The sequence below is a fragment of the Piliocolobus tephrosceles genome, chromosome 19 (genome assembly GCF_002776525.5).
Source record: "Piliocolobus tephrosceles isolate RC106 chromosome 19, ASM277652v3, whole genome shotgun sequence".
Taxonomy (NCBI): Eukaryota; Metazoa; Chordata; class Mammalia; order Primates; family Cercopithecidae; genus Piliocolobus; species Piliocolobus tephrosceles.
Genome location: NC_045452.1, coordinates 34741576 through 34763175, shown reverse-complemented (window position 1 = coordinate 34763175; position 21600 = coordinate 34741576). Strand labels below are relative to the sequence as shown.

General features: G+C 49.3%; 2 protein-coding genes across 6 annotated transcripts; both read right to left on the bottom strand.

The window, feature by feature from the left end:
* Positions 1 to 3471: 3471 nt before the first annotated feature.
* LOC111526811 (keratin-associated protein 10-3) lies at positions 3472 to 4476 on the bottom strand. Of its 5 annotated transcripts, none has more exons than XM_026447450.1 (3): positions 3889 to 4476; positions 3626 to 3750; positions 3472 to 3538 (listed from the first exon to the last, which is right to left on the bottom strand). In XM_026447450.1, exons 1-3 carry the CDS (start codon positions 4474 to 4476, stop codon positions 3472 to 3474), a joined length of 780 nt encoding a protein of 259 aa, XP_026303235.1. The 5 variants fall into 5 exon arrangements, with proteins under 5 accessions (XP_026303235.1, XP_026303237.1, XP_026303234.1 ...); XM_026447452.1 differs by having other exon boundaries at positions 3472 to 3735; positions 3874 to 3918; positions 4156 to 4476; XM_026447449.1 differs by having other exon boundaries at positions 3472 to 3735; positions 3874 to 4476.
* An 11473-nt stretch (positions 4477 to 15949) lies between these two features.
* On the bottom strand, positions 15950 to 17158 carry LOC111524535 (keratin-associated protein 10-12-like). The gene is made up of 3 exons (XM_023189723.2): positions 17093 to 17158; positions 16496 to 16873; positions 15950 to 16399 (listed from the first exon to the last, which is right to left on the bottom strand). The coding sequence occupies exons 1-3, from the start codon at positions 17156 to 17158 to the stop codon at positions 15950 to 15952; spliced, it is 894 nt and encodes a 297-aa protein (XP_023045491.2).
* Between the last annotated feature and the right edge of the window lie 4442 nt (positions 17159 to 21600).

Below are 21600 nucleotides of genomic sequence, written 5' to 3'. Positions count from 1 at the left end.
AACAGACACACAGATGTGCCAGGGTGGGTGAGGGTGGGCACAACTCATGGGTGAACAGACACACGGATATCCCAGGGCAGGTGAGAGTGGGCAACTCACAGGTTAACAGACACACAGGTGTTCCAGGGTGGGTGAGGGTGCAAACCTCATGCGTGAACACACACATGGATGCGCCAGGGTAGGTGAGAGTGGGCACCTCATGGGTGAACACACGGATGTGCCAGGGTGGGTGAGGGTGCAAACCTCATAGGTGAACGTGCCCATGGTTTTCAGCAACACAACTCAATGTGTTGATTGTAACCCATGGAACCAGATAGTTAAAAATAACTCCAGAGAAGGGGGATTCTGTGGAAGAGTCTTCATTAAACTACAGTGCTATTTCCCTTCCCGTGAGCTGAGAACACTGCTGGTCGAGGTCCTCTGTGTCTTTACCAAACCTCACTCTGTCTTCAGAAAGTAGTTTTCTAGGAGGTGTACAGAAAAGTTGAGAAACCACTATAAAACAAGCTGGCTTAGGGGATATTTATACAATATCCCATCCAACAACAGTGGGATACACGTTGTTTAAAGTGCACATGGAACATCCACCAACATAAACCACCGGAGAGACCTGAGAGCAAGTCTCAGCGTCCTCAGGAGGGATGAAATGACAGGAGGGCCGAGTGTGCTGCTTGACCACACAGAATTGGAAATCATTAACAGAAAGACATTTAGAAAACTGCCACATACTTGGAAATTAAATAACACTCTTTAAGACCTATGAGTAAAAATATAAATCACAATGGAAATTATATCTGGAATAAAATCAAAATGAAATCACCACATATCAATACTTGTGGGATGCAGCCAACAAAGCATGTAGAGGAAAATGCATAGTAATTTGCTTTATTAGAGAAGAAGGCCTAAAATCAAGTATCTGAGCTTCCAGCTTAAGAAGCTAAAGAAGCATATGTTGACTCCCAAAATAACTAAAAATAATAAAATAATCAAGAATTTTAAAACTCCACTGTGTTTGTCCATTTTGCACTGCTTTAAAGGAATATCTGAGACTGGGCACTGTATAAGGAAAGGCCCATTGCTATCTGGCTCCTGGTTCTACAGGCTGTACAAGCATGGCACCTGCTCAGCTTCTGCTGACTCAGGATACTTTACTCATGGTGGAAGGTAGACGGGGAGCAGGCATCACATGGCGTGAGAAGAGTAAGAGAGACAGAGAGGAGGAGTGCTAGGCTCTTGTGAACAACCAGCTCTCCATGAAGTAACAGAGCAAGACTTCACTCATTATTGTGGGGGTGACACCAAGCCTCTCATGAGGGAGCCATCCCCATGACCCAGTCACCTCCCACCAGGCCCTGCCTCCAACACAGGATCACGGTTCAACATGAGATTTGGAGGGGACACGCATCCACCGTATCACCTACCAAATAAGTGGACCAACAGGGAAATAAATAAAACCAAACCTAGTTTTTTTTAATAGACCAATGAAATTGGCAAATTTCTAACTTTACTGATCATTATAAAACAAGAGAACAAATACATTACCAATATTAGGTGTTATGGTTTGGCTGCGTCCTCACCCACATCTGGTCTTGAATTCTCACATGTTGTGGGAGGGACCTGGTGAGAGGTAACTGAATCGCGGGGGTGGGTCTTTCCTGTGCCGTTCTCATGATAGTGAGTAAGTCTCACGAGAGCTGATGGTTTTATACAGGGGAGTTTCCCTTAACAAGCTCTCTTCTCCTGTCTGCCACCATGTGAATTGTGCCTTTCACCGTCCACCATGATTGTGAGGCCTCCCCGGCCATGTGGAACTGTGAGTCCATTAAACCTCCTTCTTTTGTAAATTGCCCAGTCTTGGATATGTCTTTATTAGCAGCCTGAAAATGAACTAATACATTAGGAATGAATAAAACGTTGCCACTACAGAATCTGGAGATACTTAAAGGAAACCAAAGAAATAATGCAAACAACTCTGTCAATACATTCAACAGCTTAGATGAAATAGGCAAATGACTGCAAATGTATAATTTATGAAAAGGGATACAAGAAGAAATAGAAAATCTGAATAGTCCTTTATCAATTGACGAGATTGGCTTCATAATTAAAACCCTTCCCAAAAAGAAAATGCCAATCCCAAATGGCTTTGCTATCGAATTCTACCAAGCATTTAGGGGAGAAATAAAACCAATCTAATCCAAACTCTTCCAGAAAACCGTGGGGTAGACGCAGCGTCGGCGAGGGTGCTAGGGATTAGGGGACAGAGGCTGAGGCCTCACGGGTGGCAGGGGCTCCCTTTGTGGGCTCTGGCCTCGGACACAGGCCCCTGGAATGAGAGGGGGACTCACAGGGGAACAGCCGCGCCTTGGCCCTGAGATGGCCTTGCAGGGAGGGGAAGTGAAAATTTAGTCTTTGAGGACAGTTGCCTACTTACTAAAACCGTTCCAGCCACCACCGCAGCCCCTGGAAGGCCATGCCCCCTGGAAAATCCCCAAGGTCTCAGCAGGGCCTCGTCCACCTGTGCCCTCCAGTGTCGCCCATGTCAACCTCACCTCAGAGGGGCCTGACGCACGGCCCTACAGGTGCGAACTCCGGGTCCTGAAAGCCCAAGTGGAACCTGGTGACCCCAGAGGAGGACCTGGGGCAGTGCCGGTTTCGGGGAATCACGTGCGTCCATCCACCCACTCCATGATGCTTTTGTCCCCATCAAGCCCCTTGTCTCCTACGCATGTGCAGCAGCCCCTCACTCTCCCCTCGCATCGCTGCTAAACCGGCAGAACCCTGGGGCAGGTGGCACAGAGAGAGTGACCAGGCCCGGAGGCTGCAGTGCCTGGACCCCAAACCAGCTTCCCGGCAGGTGACCCCGCAGGGTGGGCTCTCCCAGGTGGGACAGTGGGTGGAAAGGTCCTGGGGTCCGGAGAGCCCCACAGCCCAGGACACGGCAGCGAATGACCAGGCTCGGGAAAACCCAGGCATGGGGGCTGAGCCAGGACTGAGCCTTCCTGGGTGTGACCGTGAGTCCCACCTGGTGACCTCCCTGGAGGAGTTAGGCCACTGTCCCCTGTGACCTCTAGGTTAAGTCGCTCATTCCTAGAAACAGTCATGGCTGGAGGAGACCAATGTCAGCTCAAAACTGTGTGTCCCCAGGAGCACAACAGGAAAAGAGAATCAGGTGACCAAGGGGAGTTTATTTGGGAGCAGGAAGAGGTGCTGACATGTTCAAGTCAAGGCAAAGTGACCCGAGGCAGAAAAGCTGGGAGGGAGGACAGGGGACCCAGCAGGCAGGTGGGCACCTGCTATGAGGCAAGAGCTGGGAAGCTGCGTGGATGGGGGCTCCTGGGAGCAAGGAGGGGAGGTCACCTCAGCACATAGGGGCCCCGTCCCAGGTGGGGGCCACCTCTAACCCGAGTCAGGACCAGTTGGCCCAGGGGGATGTGCCCATCAGCAACTGGACTCCTGGCCCGAGCCGAGCCCTCAGCAGGCCGGGCGGGAGCACACGGGGCGGCAGAGGAGGGACACGCAGGAGGCCGGGCGGCAGCAGCTGGTCTGGCAGGAGGAGGCGGGGGCGCAGCAGGAGGAGACGGGCACGCAGCAGGTGGACCTGCATACAGGGCGGCAGAGGAGCGACACAGAGGAGGAGGGTCTGCAGCAGGAGGTGGTGCAGCAAGCCGGTTGGCAGCGAGACTGCTGGCAGCATGAAGTGGAAGCCCCAGAGCAGACGGGCACACAGCAGACGGACTTGCAGCAGACAGACTTGCCGCAGACAGGCACACAGGAGGACTGTTGACATGGGGAGGAGGGACAGCAAGCTGACTGGCAGCTAGACTGCTGGCAGCATGAAGAGAAATCCCCAGAACAGGTGGGCACACAGCAGACAGGCTTGCAGCAGACAGGCACACAGCAGACAGGCACACAGCAGGACTGCTGGCACGGGGAAGAGGTACAGCAAGCCGGCTGGCAGCTAGACTGCTGGCAGCATGAAGTGGAAGCCCCAGAGCAGACAGGCACACAGCAGACGGACTTGGAGCAGACAGGCTTGCAGCAGACGGGCACACAGGAGGACTGTTGACACGGGGAGGAGGTGCAGCAAGCCGGCTGGCAGCTAGACTGCTGGCAGCATGAAGAGGAATCCCCAGAGCAGGTGGGCACACAGCACACAGGCTTGCAGCAGACAGGCACACAACAGGATTGCTGGCAGGGGGAGGAGGTGCAGCAAGCCGGCTGACAGCTGGACTGCTGGCAGCACGAGGGCGTGCAGGAGCTGGTGCAGCCTGATTGGCAGGGGCTGGGCTCACAGGCCGCCTGGCAGCAGGGGCTGGACACGCAGCTCACTGGGGTGCAGACCAGGGTCAGGCAGGGGGCCGGGGCGCAGCAGCTGGGGGCACAGCAGGGGGGCTCGCAGCAGCTCTCTGCGCAGTCATCCACCTGCCAGGAGTCGGAGCAAGCGCTGGAGCAGACGGACATGGTGGACGCGGCCATGCTGGGGTGGGAGGACGTGAGCTGGGGGAGGTGTGAGTGAGTGACTGTGGGAGTGAGTGAACGAGTGAGTGAGCTGCTCAGGGCTGTGGGGCTTTTAAATCCCTCCCTGGCGTGTGTTGTCCTGACAGGAGGCTCCAGAAGCTTCTCTTCCTTGTTGGTGTTTAGAGCTGGTGGCTGGAGATGCGTCATTCGTGCTGGTTTATCTCTTTGTTTTCCCCTCATTAAACTTGTGTGTATGTTGCAGGGCTCTGTTTCTTCATCAGCTTTTATTTTGGCCCCAGAAATGTGATGGAAAATATTTCAAGAAAGCTTTGTTGAGTTGAGGTTTTAGAGATGAAGACTTCTCTAAAGGGAGGAATTCTAGTTTCACCTATCCTGTGTTTGGACTGATGGGATATATTTTATTACTTTTAGCATATTAAAATATAAATATGTAGAAAAATATGCATTTCTTATAAAACGCAACTGGCACAGAGGGTAAGACGAAGCTAAGTGGCCCTCCCCTCAACCCCTCATGCCTCATAAGGGGAAGAGTTGGTATCTGGTGGATCCCCGTTTTACCTTTGTCTCTTCAACTCTTCCATGCCACCCTCAAAGGCCTCTCTGTTTTATTTGAAACTGCACTCTGGGTTTTGTCCATGTTTATTTCATCATGGTGACAGATCAAGTATTTTTTCACATATGGTGATTTTAGGACATACATTTTAAAATTTCTTTCTTGCCCGGCTGGGCACGGTGGCTCACACCTGTAATTCCAGCACTTTGGGAGGCCGAGGCGGGCGGATCATGAGGTCAGGAGGTCGAGACCATCCTAGCTAACACGGTAAAACCCCGTCTCTGCTAAAAATACAAAAAAATTAGCTGGGTGTGGTGATGGGCGCCTGTAGTCCCAGCTACTCAGGAGGCTGAGGCACGAGAATGGTATGAATCCGGGAGGCAGAGCTTGCAGTGAGCCGAGATCATGCCACTGCACTCCAGCCTGGGTGACAGAGCAAGACTCCATCTCAAAAAAAAATAAAAAATAAAAAGATTTCTTTCTTGCCTAAAAATGTACTCAACTTTACCCTCACACGTATATGATAGTTTAGCTGGGTATATAATTCTAGTTTTAAATCAGAGTTATTATTATAAATAATAATAAAAAAAATCTGTTTTCTCAAAATGATGAACCCGTGTCACCATTTTTCTGTGGTGTCCAGTGTTGCTGATGGAAGACTGAGGCTGGTTATTTGTCGTTTTTTATAGTTTGCCTCTCTCTCTCCATTTTTTTTTTTTTTTAACTTTCTGGGACAATTTGGTTTTCTTTTTATTCTTGTTTTGTTTCTATGAGTATGCATTATTTTACTTTCTGTGGTTAGAATTCATTGAGCCTTTCAATGTGGAGACTCAGGAAGCGTCTTGCACTCTTAAAAATAGCTGTTATCTCTCGAGGTCTTTCCTTTTGTGACTTTGATTTTGTCTCATGATGAATGAAACACATGTTTGGCTCACTGTAATGATGTTACGTTGAGCATTTAAACGTTTTCCCCTCATTTCACTGGACATCAGTCAAGCTCTGCTCATTGGTGGCAGTTCATTTGATTTTCTGAGTAAAAGACTATTTTATTCTAGGGCATTGGGGTCCCGATCCAGTTTACATCCTAATTTGTTTCCATCTGTTTCTCTTTTCTACAAATATATAAAGGATTTTAAAGAGCCTCCCTTTCTCTTAGACAATTTGGATTTTATTTTTTATAACTCTTTGAATATCCTTTCAGTGATTAGTAGAGGTTCTGGAAGAACTGTAGCCTTAACCCACTTTCTGGGACTGAAGGACTCGATGCTCCTTTCAGGAAATGACAGGAAAGCCAGGAAGGCTAGGATGACTTTGTATTAGTGGGTGTGCTACACACACGCACAGTGCAGTGCAGTCTCCACATCAGCCACAGTGTGAGGGGACTCTGCAGCCCATTTTGACAGATGCAGAAATGCTAAGAAGATAAGTCACCTTGAAAGAGGAGAGCTGGCCAGCAGTGAACCCAACAACCAGGAGCTCTCGCTGCTTTCCCTCGCGGCCATAAATGGCTCTGTTCCGTTACACAGCTCCCAGAAGAGTGTGTGCTTCCTGAGTGGGAGGCAGGGAGGGAGGTGGTCCTGAGCCAGGGGGATGTGGTAAGGCTGACATGGCTTCTGGGAAAAGCCCTGGGGCCTGTATGATAATTTGCTTTGCTTTTCCCACCGCTGTCTCTGGCAGCCTCCTTAGTTGAATGGGCATGGTGCTTCCTCATCTCTTTATTTCCATTTGTGATCCACGCCCTCTGTCACTCCCTTCTCCTGGTGTCTGAACCACCCATCACTGTCCAAAGTGTCTTTCCACGGTCATTGCTGTGCCCACAACACCTCCAGGTTCTCAGTGTGGCCGATCTAAGTCCACACCCTGCACTCAGTGGAGGCGTGTCTTTTTGGATCATGGAATTTTCATGGGCACCACAGTAGTTCCACAGATAATCGAATGATCAAACCAATGTCTTTCTTTTCTTTTCTTTTCTTTTTTTTTCTTTTTTCTTTTCTTTTTTTTTTTTTTTTTTTTTTTTTTTTTTCCTCTCTCTTTTTCTTTTTTTTTTTTGATACATAGTCTCACTCTGTCACCCAGGCTAGGGTGCTGGGGTGCTGGGGTGCTGTGGTGCTGCAGTCCCCGCTTCCCAGGTTCAAGCGATTCTCCTGCCTTAGCCTCCCGAGTAGCTGGGATAACAGGTGTGGGCCACGACATCCAGCTAGCTTCCTCCCTTCCTCCTTTCCTTCCTTCTCTCTCTCTTTCTTTCTTTCTTTCTTTCTTTCTCTTTTTCTTTCTCTCTCTCTCTCTCTCTCTCTTTGTATTTTCAGTAGAGATGGGGTTTGGCCATGTTGGCCAGGCTGGTCTCGAACTTGTGGCCTCAAGTGATCCATCCGCTTTGGTCTCCCAAAGTGCTGGGATTACAGGTGTGAGCCACTGCACCCGGCCAGATCACATCATTTCTTAACTCAAGCAGATACTCTGGGGACCTGAGTGAGCTGAGCTGCAGAGATTAAATGGCCCTGCTGGGGGAGGGAGGTGATGGGAGGGAATGTGAGTCTGCAGGGCAGGGTGGCCCACGGCTGGGTCTTCTACAAGTGACACACATTTGGATTCTTCTTTTCCAAAACGTCGTCTTTTGTTTTATTTGACTCTCTTTCGTCATGGCTGGCTGCCCAGCACAACGCTGGAGACACGATGACAGCAGCCTCTGGTCTTATTTCCAAAGTTAACAGAAGCACCTCCCGCAGCTCCACACTAAGCCAGTGTTTGCTGGTGCGTGACACAGCCTTGGTCTCAAGCATGCAGTGTTTTTTCACTCTAGTTTACCAAGAATTTTGCCTCAGGCTTTTAAGGAAAGCGTGAGTTTGTTCATGTGCTGTGTGTGTGTGTGTGTGTGTGAATGTGTGTGTATTAATCTACTGTGAGCTCCAGTGGCTTTTCTGCTTCTATTTTATGAGTATAGTTAATGATACCCTTTGTAACTTTTGATCTAAGATATACATTACTTGATAATGGCTCATTATCCCCTTTTTCCCAGCCTTATTGAGATATAATTGACAAATAAGAATTATATAAATTCAAGGTGTACAACGTGACATCTTGAGACATGTACACATTGTGTGATGAATACCACGGTCAAGCTAATTAATATGCCCACATGTCCATCATCCATGCAGTTACCTTTATTTTGTGATGAGACATTTAAGATGGACTCTTAGCAGATTTCAGTGTTACTGCGTTGCATTCTGTGTCACGGTCGACTGTCCCCGTGCTGCACACGAGGTTTCCAGAACTGACTCATCCTGCACAGCTGAATCTGTATCCTGTCATCAACATCAAAGTGGATGAAGCACACAGTTCTTGCACACCTATATTAATAATTGCTGAAAGGATATTTAAAGAGTTATGAAAAACGAAAACTCCCTGCACCCCCAGCCTCTGTGAACCCCCACTCTACTCTCTGCTTTGCTGAGCTTGGCTCTTTTAGATTCCACATATAAGCGAGATCTGCAGTATTTGTCTTTCTGTGGCCTGGGTCACTTCTCCTAGCATAGTGTCTGCAGGTTCATCCATGCTGCCACAAATGACAGGATCTCCCTCCCTTCTTTTTTTTTTTTTTTTTTTTTTTTTTTTTGAGACGGAGTCTCGCTCTGTCGCCCAGGCTGGAGTGCAGTGGCATGATCTCGGTTCACTGCAAGCTCTGCCTCCCGGGTTCATGCCATTCTCTTGCCTCAGCCTCCCGAGTAGCTGGGACTATAGGCACCCGCCACCACGCCCAGCTAATTTTTTGTATTTTTAGTAGAGACAGGGTTTCATTGTGTTAGCCAGGATGGTCTCGATCTCCTGACCTCGTGATCCGCCCGTCTCGGCCTCCCAAAGTGCTGGGATTACAGGCTTGAGCAACCACACCCGGCCTCTCGCTCCTTTCTATGGCTGAGTCGTATTCCATCACGCCTATACACCACATTTTCTTTATCCACTCATCTGTTGATGGACACTTATGTTGCTTCCGTATCTCAGCTGTTGTGAATAGTGTTGCAGTTAACATGGAAGGTCAGGTATCTCTCTGAGATCTGGCTTTAATTTGTCTTGTATATACAAGATTGCTCATTACATGGTAGTTCTATTTTTAATTTGCTGAGGAGCTTTGATACTGTCTTCCATAATAGCTGTATGTAACAGCTTAGTTTTTCTTTAACGCAGGCACATAGAATCTCTTACTTTATCTTTTTAAATGGGATTGATTTACAGTCCTCTCTCTCTCCCTCTCTCTCTCACACACACACACAGTTGTTCCTGGTTTTGGCATCAGGATGTCACCAGTCTTACTAGAGGAATCCAGAAGATCTCTGGCTTCTTCTGAGCTCTGGAATATTTCGTGTATCACAGGAAGGTCTTATATTGAAGGCTGATGATATACACCTTTAAAACATCTGAGTCTGCCTTCCGAAGAATATCTTTCAAGACCATTTCATATTTTCCTGGGCATCATTGTATTAAAATTTTCATTTTATTATTCAGTATTGGTAATTTCTATTTTGTAGAACACAGTACATTTCATTTATATTTTCAAATTTTAGGATGATATACATCCATGCTACTTTCTTTTACATAAAAACAAAAAACTGTGAATCTGTGGGCATGTTTCTTTTTCTATCTTTAATATCTGCTTATTTTTATTAGACTGTATTTTTATTTTCTTTAGATTTTCCTTGATGAGCATTTGTGGATTTTTGTGGACATTTGAAAAGAGGGGGTCATGTTCCTTCTTGTTGGAGATTGTTGAGTAAGTTTCAGAAAGCGTTGTGGGTGGTAAACTTTCTGGATCCCTGTTGTTTAAGAACAGCTTTCCTGCTGACACCTGCCACAGCAGAGTCTAGGTGCGGAATTACTTCCCTCTGCCTTAGTAGAGGTTGGGCCATGAATGTGTCTCATATTTGCACAGCTTTAATCTTCTTGTGAAGCTTTTACTTTTTCCAGAACCTGGCACTGTTCTCTCCTTCTTGTACTTCATTCATTTCGCCAGACCCCTCCCCAGTCACTGTCATCAGCTGTGTCCATGCCCTCGGTCCCATCTTCTTTTAGTTCAAGGAACTTTTATTCCCATATAGGTTTGATGATTTTCTTCCATTCTTGGCTTCTCTCCCCGCTGTGATCCTGGTTAGGATCACAGACCCTGAGTCTCCTGGGTTCATCTCCCTTAGGCCTCAGGCTTTTCTTGGCTTCATCTCTTTGTCCTTCTGCATCAGGTCTCAGTCAATCATTTTCTGAACTGGGGGTCATGGTGTCAGCTCTTCTGCCTTCAGGGTCTGTTATGCAGACTGTCATTGAGTTTCATATGTTCAGAGTGTCATGATTTTAGTCTCCGGAAACCCAAGGTGTTTTCCTTTCTTCTCCTTCTCCTTTTCATTAGCACTCTCTTCTTGTTTCATGGAGCAACAGCCTCTTTGTTTCCTGTATCATTGTTTGTTTAGACTTTGCTTCTCTGTCATGCTGTGATTTCTTCACGTATCTGAGGACCCTTAGTTGTTGTTCACGTTTTTAAGTGAGGGTCTAAATTGTTTGGCTTTCATTGCTGAAAGGTTCTCTGTGTGCAGACGCGTGTATTCTTCTCACAGAGCAGACACTGGGGCTCTCAGGAGGGGACCTTGTCTGCCGCTGGCTAAATACAGGGGCTTTGGTTCATTTTAGCAACCAGAACTTCCTGGGGTGAGGTCTCTTTCTCTCCATACTAGGACCCAGTCTGGGAGCCTCCTGGGCCACCCCTGCCCTGCCTAGCTCTTCTGCTGGACTCAGGGCACCAGGCAGTTCTTCTTTAGAACTCAACCCTCAGTTAAAGACGCCTGAGTGCCCATGGCCATCCTCCTGTGCTGTCCCTGTGTCAGGGTCTCCGGGAAAAACCATTTGTCTTCAGTCCTGCTTCTGCCTTTCTTTCTGTTGAATTTTACAGTCAAGAAAACCTGATCTTTTTGTCTTGTCTGTCCCAGAAAATCCTTCCTGACCTGGTCTGCAGATGGCCTGCCTGTTTTCTATCACTGTTCTGGCACCATTCATTTTTACTTGGATGAAGGGGAGATGGAGGCATTGGTGAGCAGCCAGCCCAAATAGGGCTTAGGCTTTAAAAAAAAAAATTACCAAGAGAAAATTCACAAGCCATGAAGCTCACCTGCTGCAAGGACATATTCCATTTGTTTTTAGCATATTCCCAGTGTTTCTCAGCCATCACCAATATATAATTTTAAAACATTCCCCTCCAAAAAATCACACCCATCAGCATCACTCCCCATGTGCCCCTCCCCCAGCCTCAGGCACCTACTCATCTACTTTCTTTCTCTGTAGATTTGCCCATTCTGAGCCTTTCATACAAACAAAATCCCACCAGGTTTCATACCAGGGATGCAGGGATGGTTTAACATTCACAATTCAACAAATATGATATACCACATCAACAGAATTAAAAACAAAAATCACCTGATCATCTCCATAGATGCAGAAAAAGCTTTTGACAAAATCCAGCATCTCTATGATTAAAACTCTCAGCAAAATCAACATACAAGGGACATACCTCAATGTAATAAAAGCCATCTATGACAAACCCACAGCCAACATAACACTGAGTGGGGAGAAGCTGAAAGCACTCCCTCTGAGAACTGGAAAAAGATAGGGATGCCCACTCTCACCTCTTCTCTTCAACACAGTCCTGGAAGTCCTAGCCAGAGCAATCAGACAAGAGAAAGAAATAAAAGGCATCCAGATCAGTTCGGAGGAAGACAAACTGTCACTGTTTGCTGATGATATGATTGTACACCTAGAAAACCGCAAAGACTCCTCCAAAATACTCCTAGAACTGATCAAAGAATCCAGCAAAGTTTCCAGATACACAATTAATGTATACAAATCAGTAGCTCTCCTATACATCAACAGCACCTAAGCTGAGAATCAAATCAAGAACTCAATCCCTTTAACAATAGCTGCAAAAAAATAAAATACTCAGGAATATACCTAACCAAGGAGGTGAAAGACCTCTACAAGACCTCTACAAGGGAAACTACAAAGCACCGCTAAAAGAAATCATAGACAACAAACAAACAGAAACACATCCCATGCTCATGGGTGGGTAGAATCAATATTGTGAAAATGACCATACTGCCAAAAGCAATTCAGTGCAATTCCCATTAAACACCACCATCATTCATCACCGAATTACAAAAAAAATTCTATAATTCATATGGAACCAAAAAAGGGCCCGCATAGCCAAAGCAAGACTAAGCAAAAAGAACAAATCTGGAGGAATCACATTACCTGATTTCAAACTATACTATAAAGCCACAGTCACCAAAACAGCATTGGTATAAAAATAGGCACATAGACCAATGGAACAGAATAGAGAACCCAGAAATAAACCCAAATACTTACACCCAACTGATCTTTGACAAAGCAAACAAAAACATAAAGTGGGGAAAGGACACTCTATTCAACAAATGGTGCTGGGATAATTGGCTAGCCACATGTAGGAGAATGAAACTGGGTCCTCATCTCTCACCTTATATAAAAATCAACTCAAGATGGACGAAGGACTTAAATCCAAGACCTGAAACTATAAAAATTCTAGAAGGTAACATTGAAAAACCCCTTCTAAACATTGGCTTAGGCAATGATTTCATGACCAAGAACCCAAAAGCAAACGCAATAAAAACAAAGATAAATAGCTGGGACTTAATTAAACTAAAGCACTTTTGCATGGCTAAAGAAACAGTCATCAGAGCAAACAGACAACCCACAGAGTGGGAGAAAATCTTCACAATCTATACATCGGACAAAGGACTAATATCCAGAACATACAACAAACTCAAACAAATTAGCAAGAAAATAAACAAACAATCCCATGAAAAAGTGGGCTAAGGAGGTGAATGGACAATTCTCAAAAGAAGATATACAACTGGCCAACAAACATATGAAAAAAGCTCAACATCACTAATGATGAAGGAAATGCAAATCAAAACGACAATGGGATACCACCTTACTCTTGCAAGAATGGCCATAATCAAAAAACAAAAAAGTAATAGACGGTGGCATGGATGTGGTGACACGGGAACACTTCCACACTCCTGGTGGGAATTTAAACAAGTACAGCCACTGTGGAAAACAGTGTGGAGATTCCTTAAAGAACTAAAAGTAGATCTACCATTTGATCCAGCAAATCCACTACTGGGTATCTACCCAGAGGACAAGAAGTCATTATACAAAAAAGATACTTGCACACACATGTTTACAGCAGCACAATTCGCAATGCAAAAATGTGGAACCAACCCAAATTCCCATCAATCAACGAGTGGATAAAGAAACTGAGCTATATATATATATATGATGGAATACTACTCAGTAATTAAAAGAAATGAATTAATGGCATTCACAGAGATCTGGATGAGATTGGAGATTATTATTCTAAGTGAAGTAACTCAGGAATGGAAAACCAAACATCGTATGTTCTCATTCATAAGTGGGAGCTAAGCTATTAGGATACAAAGGCATAAGAATGGAATCTGGGGACTCAGGGGGAAGGGGGTGAGGGATAAAAAACTACAAATAGGGTGCAGTGTATACTACTTGAATGATGGGTGCACCAAAATCTCACAAATCACCACTAAATTACTAATCCATGTAACCAAACACCACCTGTTCCCCAATAACCTAAATAAAATATAAAATAAAAATATAAAATAAAAAAAATCCAAATAGAATGTCACCACATGTGGGCTCTCACTGAGCATCATGTTTTCAAGGCTCATGTATGTTGTAGCCTGTGTCAGTATTGGATTCCTTTTCATGGCTGAATAATATTCCCCAAGGGAATGGGCCACATTTTGCTTGTGTGGATGGGCTGTGTTTTGCTTTGTCCTCTGAGGGACATTTAGGCTCTTTGCACTTCTTGGCTACTGCTAGTCATGCTGTGTACATGGGTACACCAGTCTTTGGCTGCTGTCAGTGGTGCTGTGTACATGGCTGCACAAATCTGTGTGTGGACATTTGTTTCATTCCTCTGGGGTAGATGCCTAGAACTGGAGTGGCAGGATCACAGGGTCACTTTGTGAGTGACCATTTTGAGGGACGGTTTTCCAAGGTGCTTTCACTGGGGGTTGAAGCTCTGATGAAGCAGAAGACACATCGAATGAGGACCCAGATCAGGGGTCAGAGGTGAGACCTGGACACCAGGAGGTATCCTCCCTGGGGATGGCCAGACAGGCTGGGTCCTGTCAGTGCCTCGGAAGAGAGCAGGTGGGGACAATGACAAACATGGAGGAGGTCAGAGAGCCAGCCCCGGCCCTCCTCCCGGCTCTCTGTTCTGACCCTGTGGCCGTCAGTGGGCACAGTGCGGTGGGTGAGACTCAGACACGCACGTGTGGGGAGCCCCTCCCCAGGATGGCCCTGGAGCCCTAGGATGAAGGCTCAGCTCCCGCCAGCTACCCGGAGAACCAGGGCAGGAAGCAAACATCTCTGTCTCTGGAGGCCCTCATTTGTCCCTTCATGGGGACCTGGCTTTGCTTCTAAAGAGGTCGACAAGGCTGTGTCGGTTTGGCCTCTGGCCCTGGAGATGGCTGCTGCTGGCTGTCCTGGGTGGTCTGCCTCAAGGGGAGTGAGGGAGGTGGCTGTGCTGACCACAGTGAACTCTGTCGGGTGGGACTCCGGGAGGTCCTGGTGCTGGGGCTGGAGGCCTCTGGCATTGACATGCAAGGGTCATTTGCTGGGGCAGTAGCCAGATCTGGGCTGTTAAATGCACACAGCAACCAGGCAGAAAGAGTGTGGCGGCTTGTACCAGTCGTCCAACGTGGCATCCGGTACCACGTCTGAGTGCCAGAGCAGAAGGTGGCAGGCAGAGCTAAGGGCTATTTGGGAGAGGGCTGGGAGGTTGGGGGTGTGGGGACAGGGTCCTCGGGGTCAGAGTTCAGGACCACGGGACCAGGAGGGAGCCAGGACCCTGAATCTCTAGGCGAGGCCGCATGGGGTAGGGGGCTGCAGGCTTGGTTAGTGGGTGCCATGGTCTCTGCCCATCTGTGCTCTCGCCAGCGATGCCTGAGCAATGGGTATTCAAGAACCCCATGAAGAACCCCAGGCTGCTGGGCTCAAGTCCTGGGGGAGGGGTGGTCCTATGTCTTACTGTGGAGGAGACAAGGGATGCAGGGACGGGCACTGTGGTCCATAGCTGGTCTCCCCAGGGGTAACAACAGGGGTGAGGCTGCTGGGTGGAGCCAGGCCCCAGGTGGGCTACCCCAGTCCTGGGGGACAGCCATGGAGCTGGGGAGGGTGAATGTGGCTCAGGGGCCCAGAGCTGCTGCCACGGTCCACTTTGTCCCAAAACTCCTGGCCTTGGTTCCAAAGGCAACTTCCCTAAGATGGGCTGGAAGGCCACATGCTGGGGCTGGGGGCCCATAGGGCTAAGAGGGAACCTGGCCTTCAGGGTTCACAGAGGCCAGCACCAGGCGCATTGCTTCCTGCCTCATCCCATGCCCCTCGGGGGTCCACAGACAGGATCAAAGGTCGACAGAGACAGAGGGGTGGAACCAGGCCTGCTGGGGGTCAGGACTCTCCCTGCAGTCAGGGGTGGCCTCACTTCCCACCTCACCCTGTGCCCCCCGGTGGTCCACAGACAGGACAGAGGCTGGTGTGAGACAGAGGCGGCTTCATTAGAACTCAGAGGGGCACTGCCCAGGGTGGAACCAGGCCTGCTGGGGTCAGTTCTGCAGAACTTGGGTCTGGGGGAGCAGCCGGGGTCCCTCGTGCAGCCAGCATGTGGGAAGGACTGGAGGAGCATCCTGGTCCCTAAGACAAAGGGCCTGCCCCATATTCTGAGGGTGTCAAAGTCAGAGAGGGCGGGAGTGGCTGGGCCAGCTGGGAGGTCAGCCCCAGGTGGGAAGGGACTCTAGATGACATCCAGGGCCATCAGCAGCTGGACTTCTGGCCAGAGCAGAGGCTGTAGCAGGCCGGGCGGGAGCACACGGGGCGGCAGAGGAGGGACACGCAGGAGGCCGGGCGGCAGCAACTGGCCTGGCAGGAGGAGGTTGGGGCACAACAGGAGGAGACGGGCACGCAGCAGGCGGACCTGCACAAGGGGCGGCAGAGGAGGGACACAGAGGAGGAGGGTCTCCAGCAAGAGGTGGTGCAGCAAGCCGGCTGGCAGCTAGACTGCTGGCAGCATGAAGTGGAAGCCCCAGAGCAGATGGGCACACAGCAGACAGACTTGCAGCAGACGGGCACACAGCAGCCCTGCTGGCAGGGGGAGGAGGTGCAGCAAGCTGGCTGGCAGCTAGACTGCTGGCAGCATGAAGAGGAAGACTCAGAACAGGTGGGCACACAGCATACGGTCTTGCAGCAGACAGGCACACAGCAGGCCTGCTGGCAGGAGGAAGAGGCACAGCAAGCTGGCTGGCAGCTAGATTGCTGGCAGCATGAAGAGGAATCCCCAGAACAGGTGGGCACACAGCAGACAGGCTTGCAGCAGACGGGCACACAGCAGGCCTGCTGGCAGGGGGAGGAGGTGCAGCAAGCCGGCTGGCAGCTAGACTGCTGGCAGCACGAGGGTGTGCAGGAGCTGGTGCAGCCTGATTGGCAGGGGCTGGGCTCACAGGCCGCCTGGCAGCAGGGGCTGGACACACAGCTCACTGGGGTGCAGACCACGGTCAGGCAGGGGGCCGGGGCGCAGCAGCTGGGGGCGCAGCAGGGGGGCTCACAGCAGCTCTCTGGGCAGTCGTCCACCTGCCAGGAGTCAGAGCAAGAGTCACAGGGACCAGGAAGGCAGACGCGGCTGCCGTAGCTCATGTTGCTGGAGCAGACGGACACGGTGGACGCAGCCACGCTGGGGTTGAACTGGTGGAGGGTGAGGGAGTGAGCGGATGAGGGAGTGAGCCTGTGAGGTGCTGAGGCTCTCGGGCTTTTATTCCCCCCGGCCTTGTTGTCCCCGGGCCCACAGCTTCCCCTTCCGTGTTGCTGAGAGCTGGAGTCTGCCGGGATTAGGGGCGTTTGTTTGCCTATGATGTGGCCCAGCTCATAAATCTCTCGTCACATCTGGGCTGTGTCCCATCCCACGTGGATCCCTGGGGGCAGGAGCTGGTGTGGGCCTGGTCCCAGCTGGAAAGCTGCAGGCAGGGGCATTGTCCAGTCCTGGCCCCAGCAGCCCCGGGACACAGAGTCCCTCTGCGGGAAGCCGGCCTTAGGAAGTGTCCTTGTGGTGGAAACTCCTCATCCAGCGTGGTCCTTCCCCCATCATGGGACGCAGGACTGTGGCCATCTTCTGAGGAACAACCTGGTTCCCAGCAGCCTTCAATGACCTGCCCGGGGCCATGCGCGGGCAGCTGTACCTGTGCCCAGACCTCTTGCCTCTGAGCTCTGGACGACTTCTCATCCCCACAGCCTCTGCACCTCCTGCCCTGTTTCGTGCCCACCTCGTCCTTGTGTTTTGGAGGCAGCAGGACCTGTGTGTTCCAGGGCAAGGACGGTGGGCTCTGCCCCTCCCTGCTTGGACAGCATGACATCCTCCTGGGCTGTGGTTTGGGTTCTGAAGCTGCAGTGTAACTGTGCTGAGCGGCGGCGGTCAGCAGCCCTCGTCCCCGCCTGGGGTGGCTCCTCTGTGTGCTCTGCTTCTCCGAGGCAGCCCGTCAGTCCCCACCCAGCCTCCTGTTGGGTCCGTTTCCCAGCCCTGTCTTCCAAGCCCTGTGCCAGGCCTCTTAGTGTCACCACCTTAAAATTAAGAGACATCTGTCCAAAGAACCCGCACGGAAGACCCTAAATGGGTTCAAGAGACGTGGATCTCACTGCAACCCATTGCCAGTGTAAACCAAACATAAAATCCGAAGCCCCTCAGCTGACTAAATGGACCCCATCTTGGCCACGGGGACCCCTGAAACACTGTTCCTGGCCATGACAGGGAGAGAGGTCAGACACGCCGCGTTACACCCCCTCCCTTTAGGGTTTAGACACCAACACTGCCCCGCATTAAAGTTAAAATAGAGACCCACAGAACTGACTCTGTGCCAACAAGATATCAAATTACAAACAGGACCTCAGGCCACGCCAGGCAAGGGTCGAGCCTTGTACCCTACACTGAGAGGATGGACTGCGCTCTCACGCCACAGCTGCTGCTTTTTCTCCAGCGGCTAAACACGCACTGGCCCCGCCATGAGGATGAGCAAGATTCAAACGACCGCGGCCCATCCACCTGCAGACGCCAACCGACCACGTCCCACAGCCGTGACCACAGCTCTGACTGGGCAGGAGACTGACTTCAAGAGCCTCCTCCTGATAAGGGACCCGGACCGAGGACCGGCTCCAGCCGATTTACAGAGGCTGCGTCTTGAGTGCCTTTGTGTCCTGAGAAGACCTCTGAGGTTTAGAACCTCATTGAGACACATTCACATGTTAAGACTCCACCCTGTAGGAAGTACTTTTTTTTTTTTTTTTTGAGACGGAGTCTGGCTTTGTTGCCCAGGCTGGAGTGCAGTGGCGCGATCTCGGTTCACTGCAAGCTCTGCCTCCCGGGTTCACACCATTCTCCTGCCTCAGCCTCCTTTGTAGCTGGGACCACAGGCGCCGCCACCACGCCTGGCTCATTTTTTGTATTTTTAGTAGACATGGGGTTTCACCATGTTAGCCAGGATGGTCTCAATCTCCTGACCTTGTGATCCACCCGCCTCGGCCTCCTAAAGCACTGGGATTACAGGTGTGAGCCACTGCGCCCAGCCAAGAAGTACATTTTAAGTGGTCCATATTCAGAAAACAGGCCGTGGCAAGTCCAGGCAGCTCCCTTGCAGATGTGACAAGCCACACGGTACAAACATCTGGGAAGAGTGATAAGACTCACAGAAGTCAGAGGGGAGGAAGAAAAAGTGGGGGACGGTTAACCGATAAAAGGAAAGAAACTTTTGCCATTGAGAAATCAAAACGTAAAGTGGGGAAGGGGACAAGATGTAACCTTATAAGGGGATAATGAAACCTAGGTGACATCCGGGAAGGCTATGACCCCACAGGACTCAGGCTACGAGGAACGGGGAGGGACCTGCACCCTAGGGGATAAATTGCTTGTTGAAACTGTGCTGGGTGTGCCTGTCCATGAGACACCTGGTCGTGCAAGACCACCATTAGAGCCTCACTTTCAGTGTTCCTCACGCCTCTACTTCCATTCTTTGGATTTGGACGGGTGAGTGCGTTTCTCACAACCCCAGAGTGAAAACAGGTTGTATGTTACATGCATGTTTGTTCGGTTCCTCCTTCATGAATATTCACTGTTCCTCCATAACCTATTGCACACGTGTATTTAGCCAACCTGGTCAGCGTGGAGCTCCTGCCCCAGCCCCTCCCACTCTGAAGTGCCTCCTCCTGGCTCTGGTCTTGGCCAGAGCTGTGCTTCCCAGCCTGCAGGATGGCTTTCTTGCAGGCTGTGCCCCTTTAGAAGAAACAAAGTCTCCTCTTTTTTTCCAAACTTACAGATCTGTTATTTTTCTTTTCTTTTTTTTTTTTTTTTGTTTTTTTTTTTGTGGAGTCTCAATCTGTTGCCCAGGCTAGAGTGCAGTGGTACGATCTCAGCTCACTGCAGCCTCCACCACCTGGTTCAAGCAATTCTCCTGCCTCAATCTCCTGAGTAGCTGGGATTACAGGTGTAAGCCACCATGCCTGGCTAATTTTTGTATTTTTAGTAGAGACAGGGTTTCACCATGTTGGTGAAAGCAGGCTGGTCTCAAACTCCTGACCTCAAGTGATCCACCTACCTTGGCCTCCCAAACACGCTAGGATTACAGGCCTGAGCCATTGCACCTGGCCAGATTGTGATTTTTTTTAAGTGAACACAAGCAGTCACTCAATTCTCCTCTCACGAAGCAGCTACTTTCATCCATTTATTCTCTTTCTCTCTGTCTCTCTCTGTCTCTGTCTGCCTCTTTCATATATGCACACACACAACTCCTTCTCATTATTCCCAGAGGTTCTGTTCTATCAAGTCTCCACCAGCAGCGAATAACCAAACACTGAACCAGTACTCCTACAGGAAGCACAGGGTTATGGTCTCATGAGCCTCTGATCACAACATTCTCATCAACCAATCAATGCATAGACATGTCTTATGAGTGCTTCTGTCTAAAGACACCTTATTGAATCTATATAGTTGATTTATCAACACTGAACTCATAGCCAACGGCCCTATAGAGCCTGAATGAAGTTGGTTGAACACATGTGTTTTCTCTGTAAGACGTGCTGGAGCCTTCTGAGCTCCGGACACCAAGCAGCACAGCAGCACTGTATTGGGACACTTTAAACAACAAGATCGCAGCATCAGGGAGGAACGCGCGGCACTGAGGAGAACGTAACAAGGACACCTGTTTACCATATGCGAGCTGAGACAGGAAACCAAAACATCACCTCGTTCTGTTATGCATATTGTCAACAGATATGTACATACACATACATACATATAATGCCTCTGTATACATAAATTTTTAAAATACAAATTATGTCACACTCTACCCGCTATGTTTTTGTAAACATGGAGCTCCTTTCCTATGAATACATCATGATCTCTCTCTTGTTTACAGCTGCATAGAATTCCATGTTGGTCTGTGTGTTCATTTTCCATTGCTGTGTAACAAAGTACCACAAGCTTAGTGGGTTCAAATAACACACATTTATCATCTCAGTTTCTGTGGGTCAGGAGTCCCACACAGTTAAATTGGGGTCTCTGTAGGGCTGTATCAGAGTGTCTCATCTGAAGGTTCAATTGGAGAAGGATCCACTTCCAAGCTCATGTGATTGTTGGCAGAACTCAGTTACTTGCAGCTTCTTGGACTAAGGGCCTCAGTTTCTCACCAGCTGTCAACCGGAGGCTGCCACCATCTCTTTCCGTGTGGCCTCAATGGGCAGCTCGCAATGTGCTGGCTTCTTCACAGCCAGCCAGGGAGACAGACCCCTCCCAAGATGAGCATTACGACCTTACGTAATGGGATCATGGCCATCCCAGCACCGTCTCTGTGCTCCTTGTGTCCGTACACGTCACAGGCCCACCCACACTCAAGGGGTGTGGGGCACACAGCCAATGACCACCAGCAGGTGAGGGACGGGGGCCACCCTAGAGTCTGTCTCCCACTGTCTGGACAATCTCATGGCTGTGATACCTTTGCACATACCGTGTATCCACCCAGGAGTATCTGCAGGATGTTAGCCTAGTGATTCAGGCTCAAAGGCATGAGGTTTTGGATTTTGATGCATAGCAGCGAACTGCCAGCCAAAGCTGTGGAACCATCCTCAGCCCAGCAGCAAGTCATCTGGGTAGTCTGCCCACACCCTCATTAACCCATAGTGGGAACATCAGTGGTTTTCATTTTTTCCAATATAAAAATGATATATGGCCATTAAATTTGTTTTCTCATTTTAAATGGGGCTGAGCATGTTTTCACATTTAAGAACCATGTATATTTCTTTCAATTGTCTCTCTGTATCCTTTGCTCATTTTCTGTTATGTTGCTGTTATTGATCTTAACTTGTGGGAGCTCTTTGGATATTAAGTAAATTAGCCCTTTCTCTGATATATGAATAGGAAATGTGTTTCCCAT

Excerpts from the sequence above, each read along its gene's own strand:
- LOC111526811 (XM_023192764.2), bottom strand. The coding sequence starts at position 4,476 with ATGGCCGCGTCCACCATGTCCGTCTGCTCCAGCGCTTGCTCCGACTCC. Across the intron at positions 4,033-4,146 it reads GCTGCAAGCCTGTGTGCTGT|CCTGTCTGCTCCAAGTCCGT; the intron begins GTGCCCACCTGC and ends GTCTGCTGCAAG.
- LOC111524535 (XM_023189723.2), bottom strand. The coding sequence starts at position 17,158 with ATGCCCCTGCCTGCAGCTTTCCAGCTGGGACCAGGCCCACACCAGCTC. Across the intron at positions 16,874-17,092 it reads TCCTGCCCCCAGGGATCCAC|TTCAACCCCAGCGTGGCTGC; the intron begins GTGGGATGGGAC and ends ACCCTCCACCAG. Across the intron at positions 16,400-16,495 it reads TGCCCGTCTGCTGCAAGCCT|GCCTGCTGTGTGCCTGTCTG; the intron begins GTCTGCTGTGTG and ends TCCTGCCAGCAG.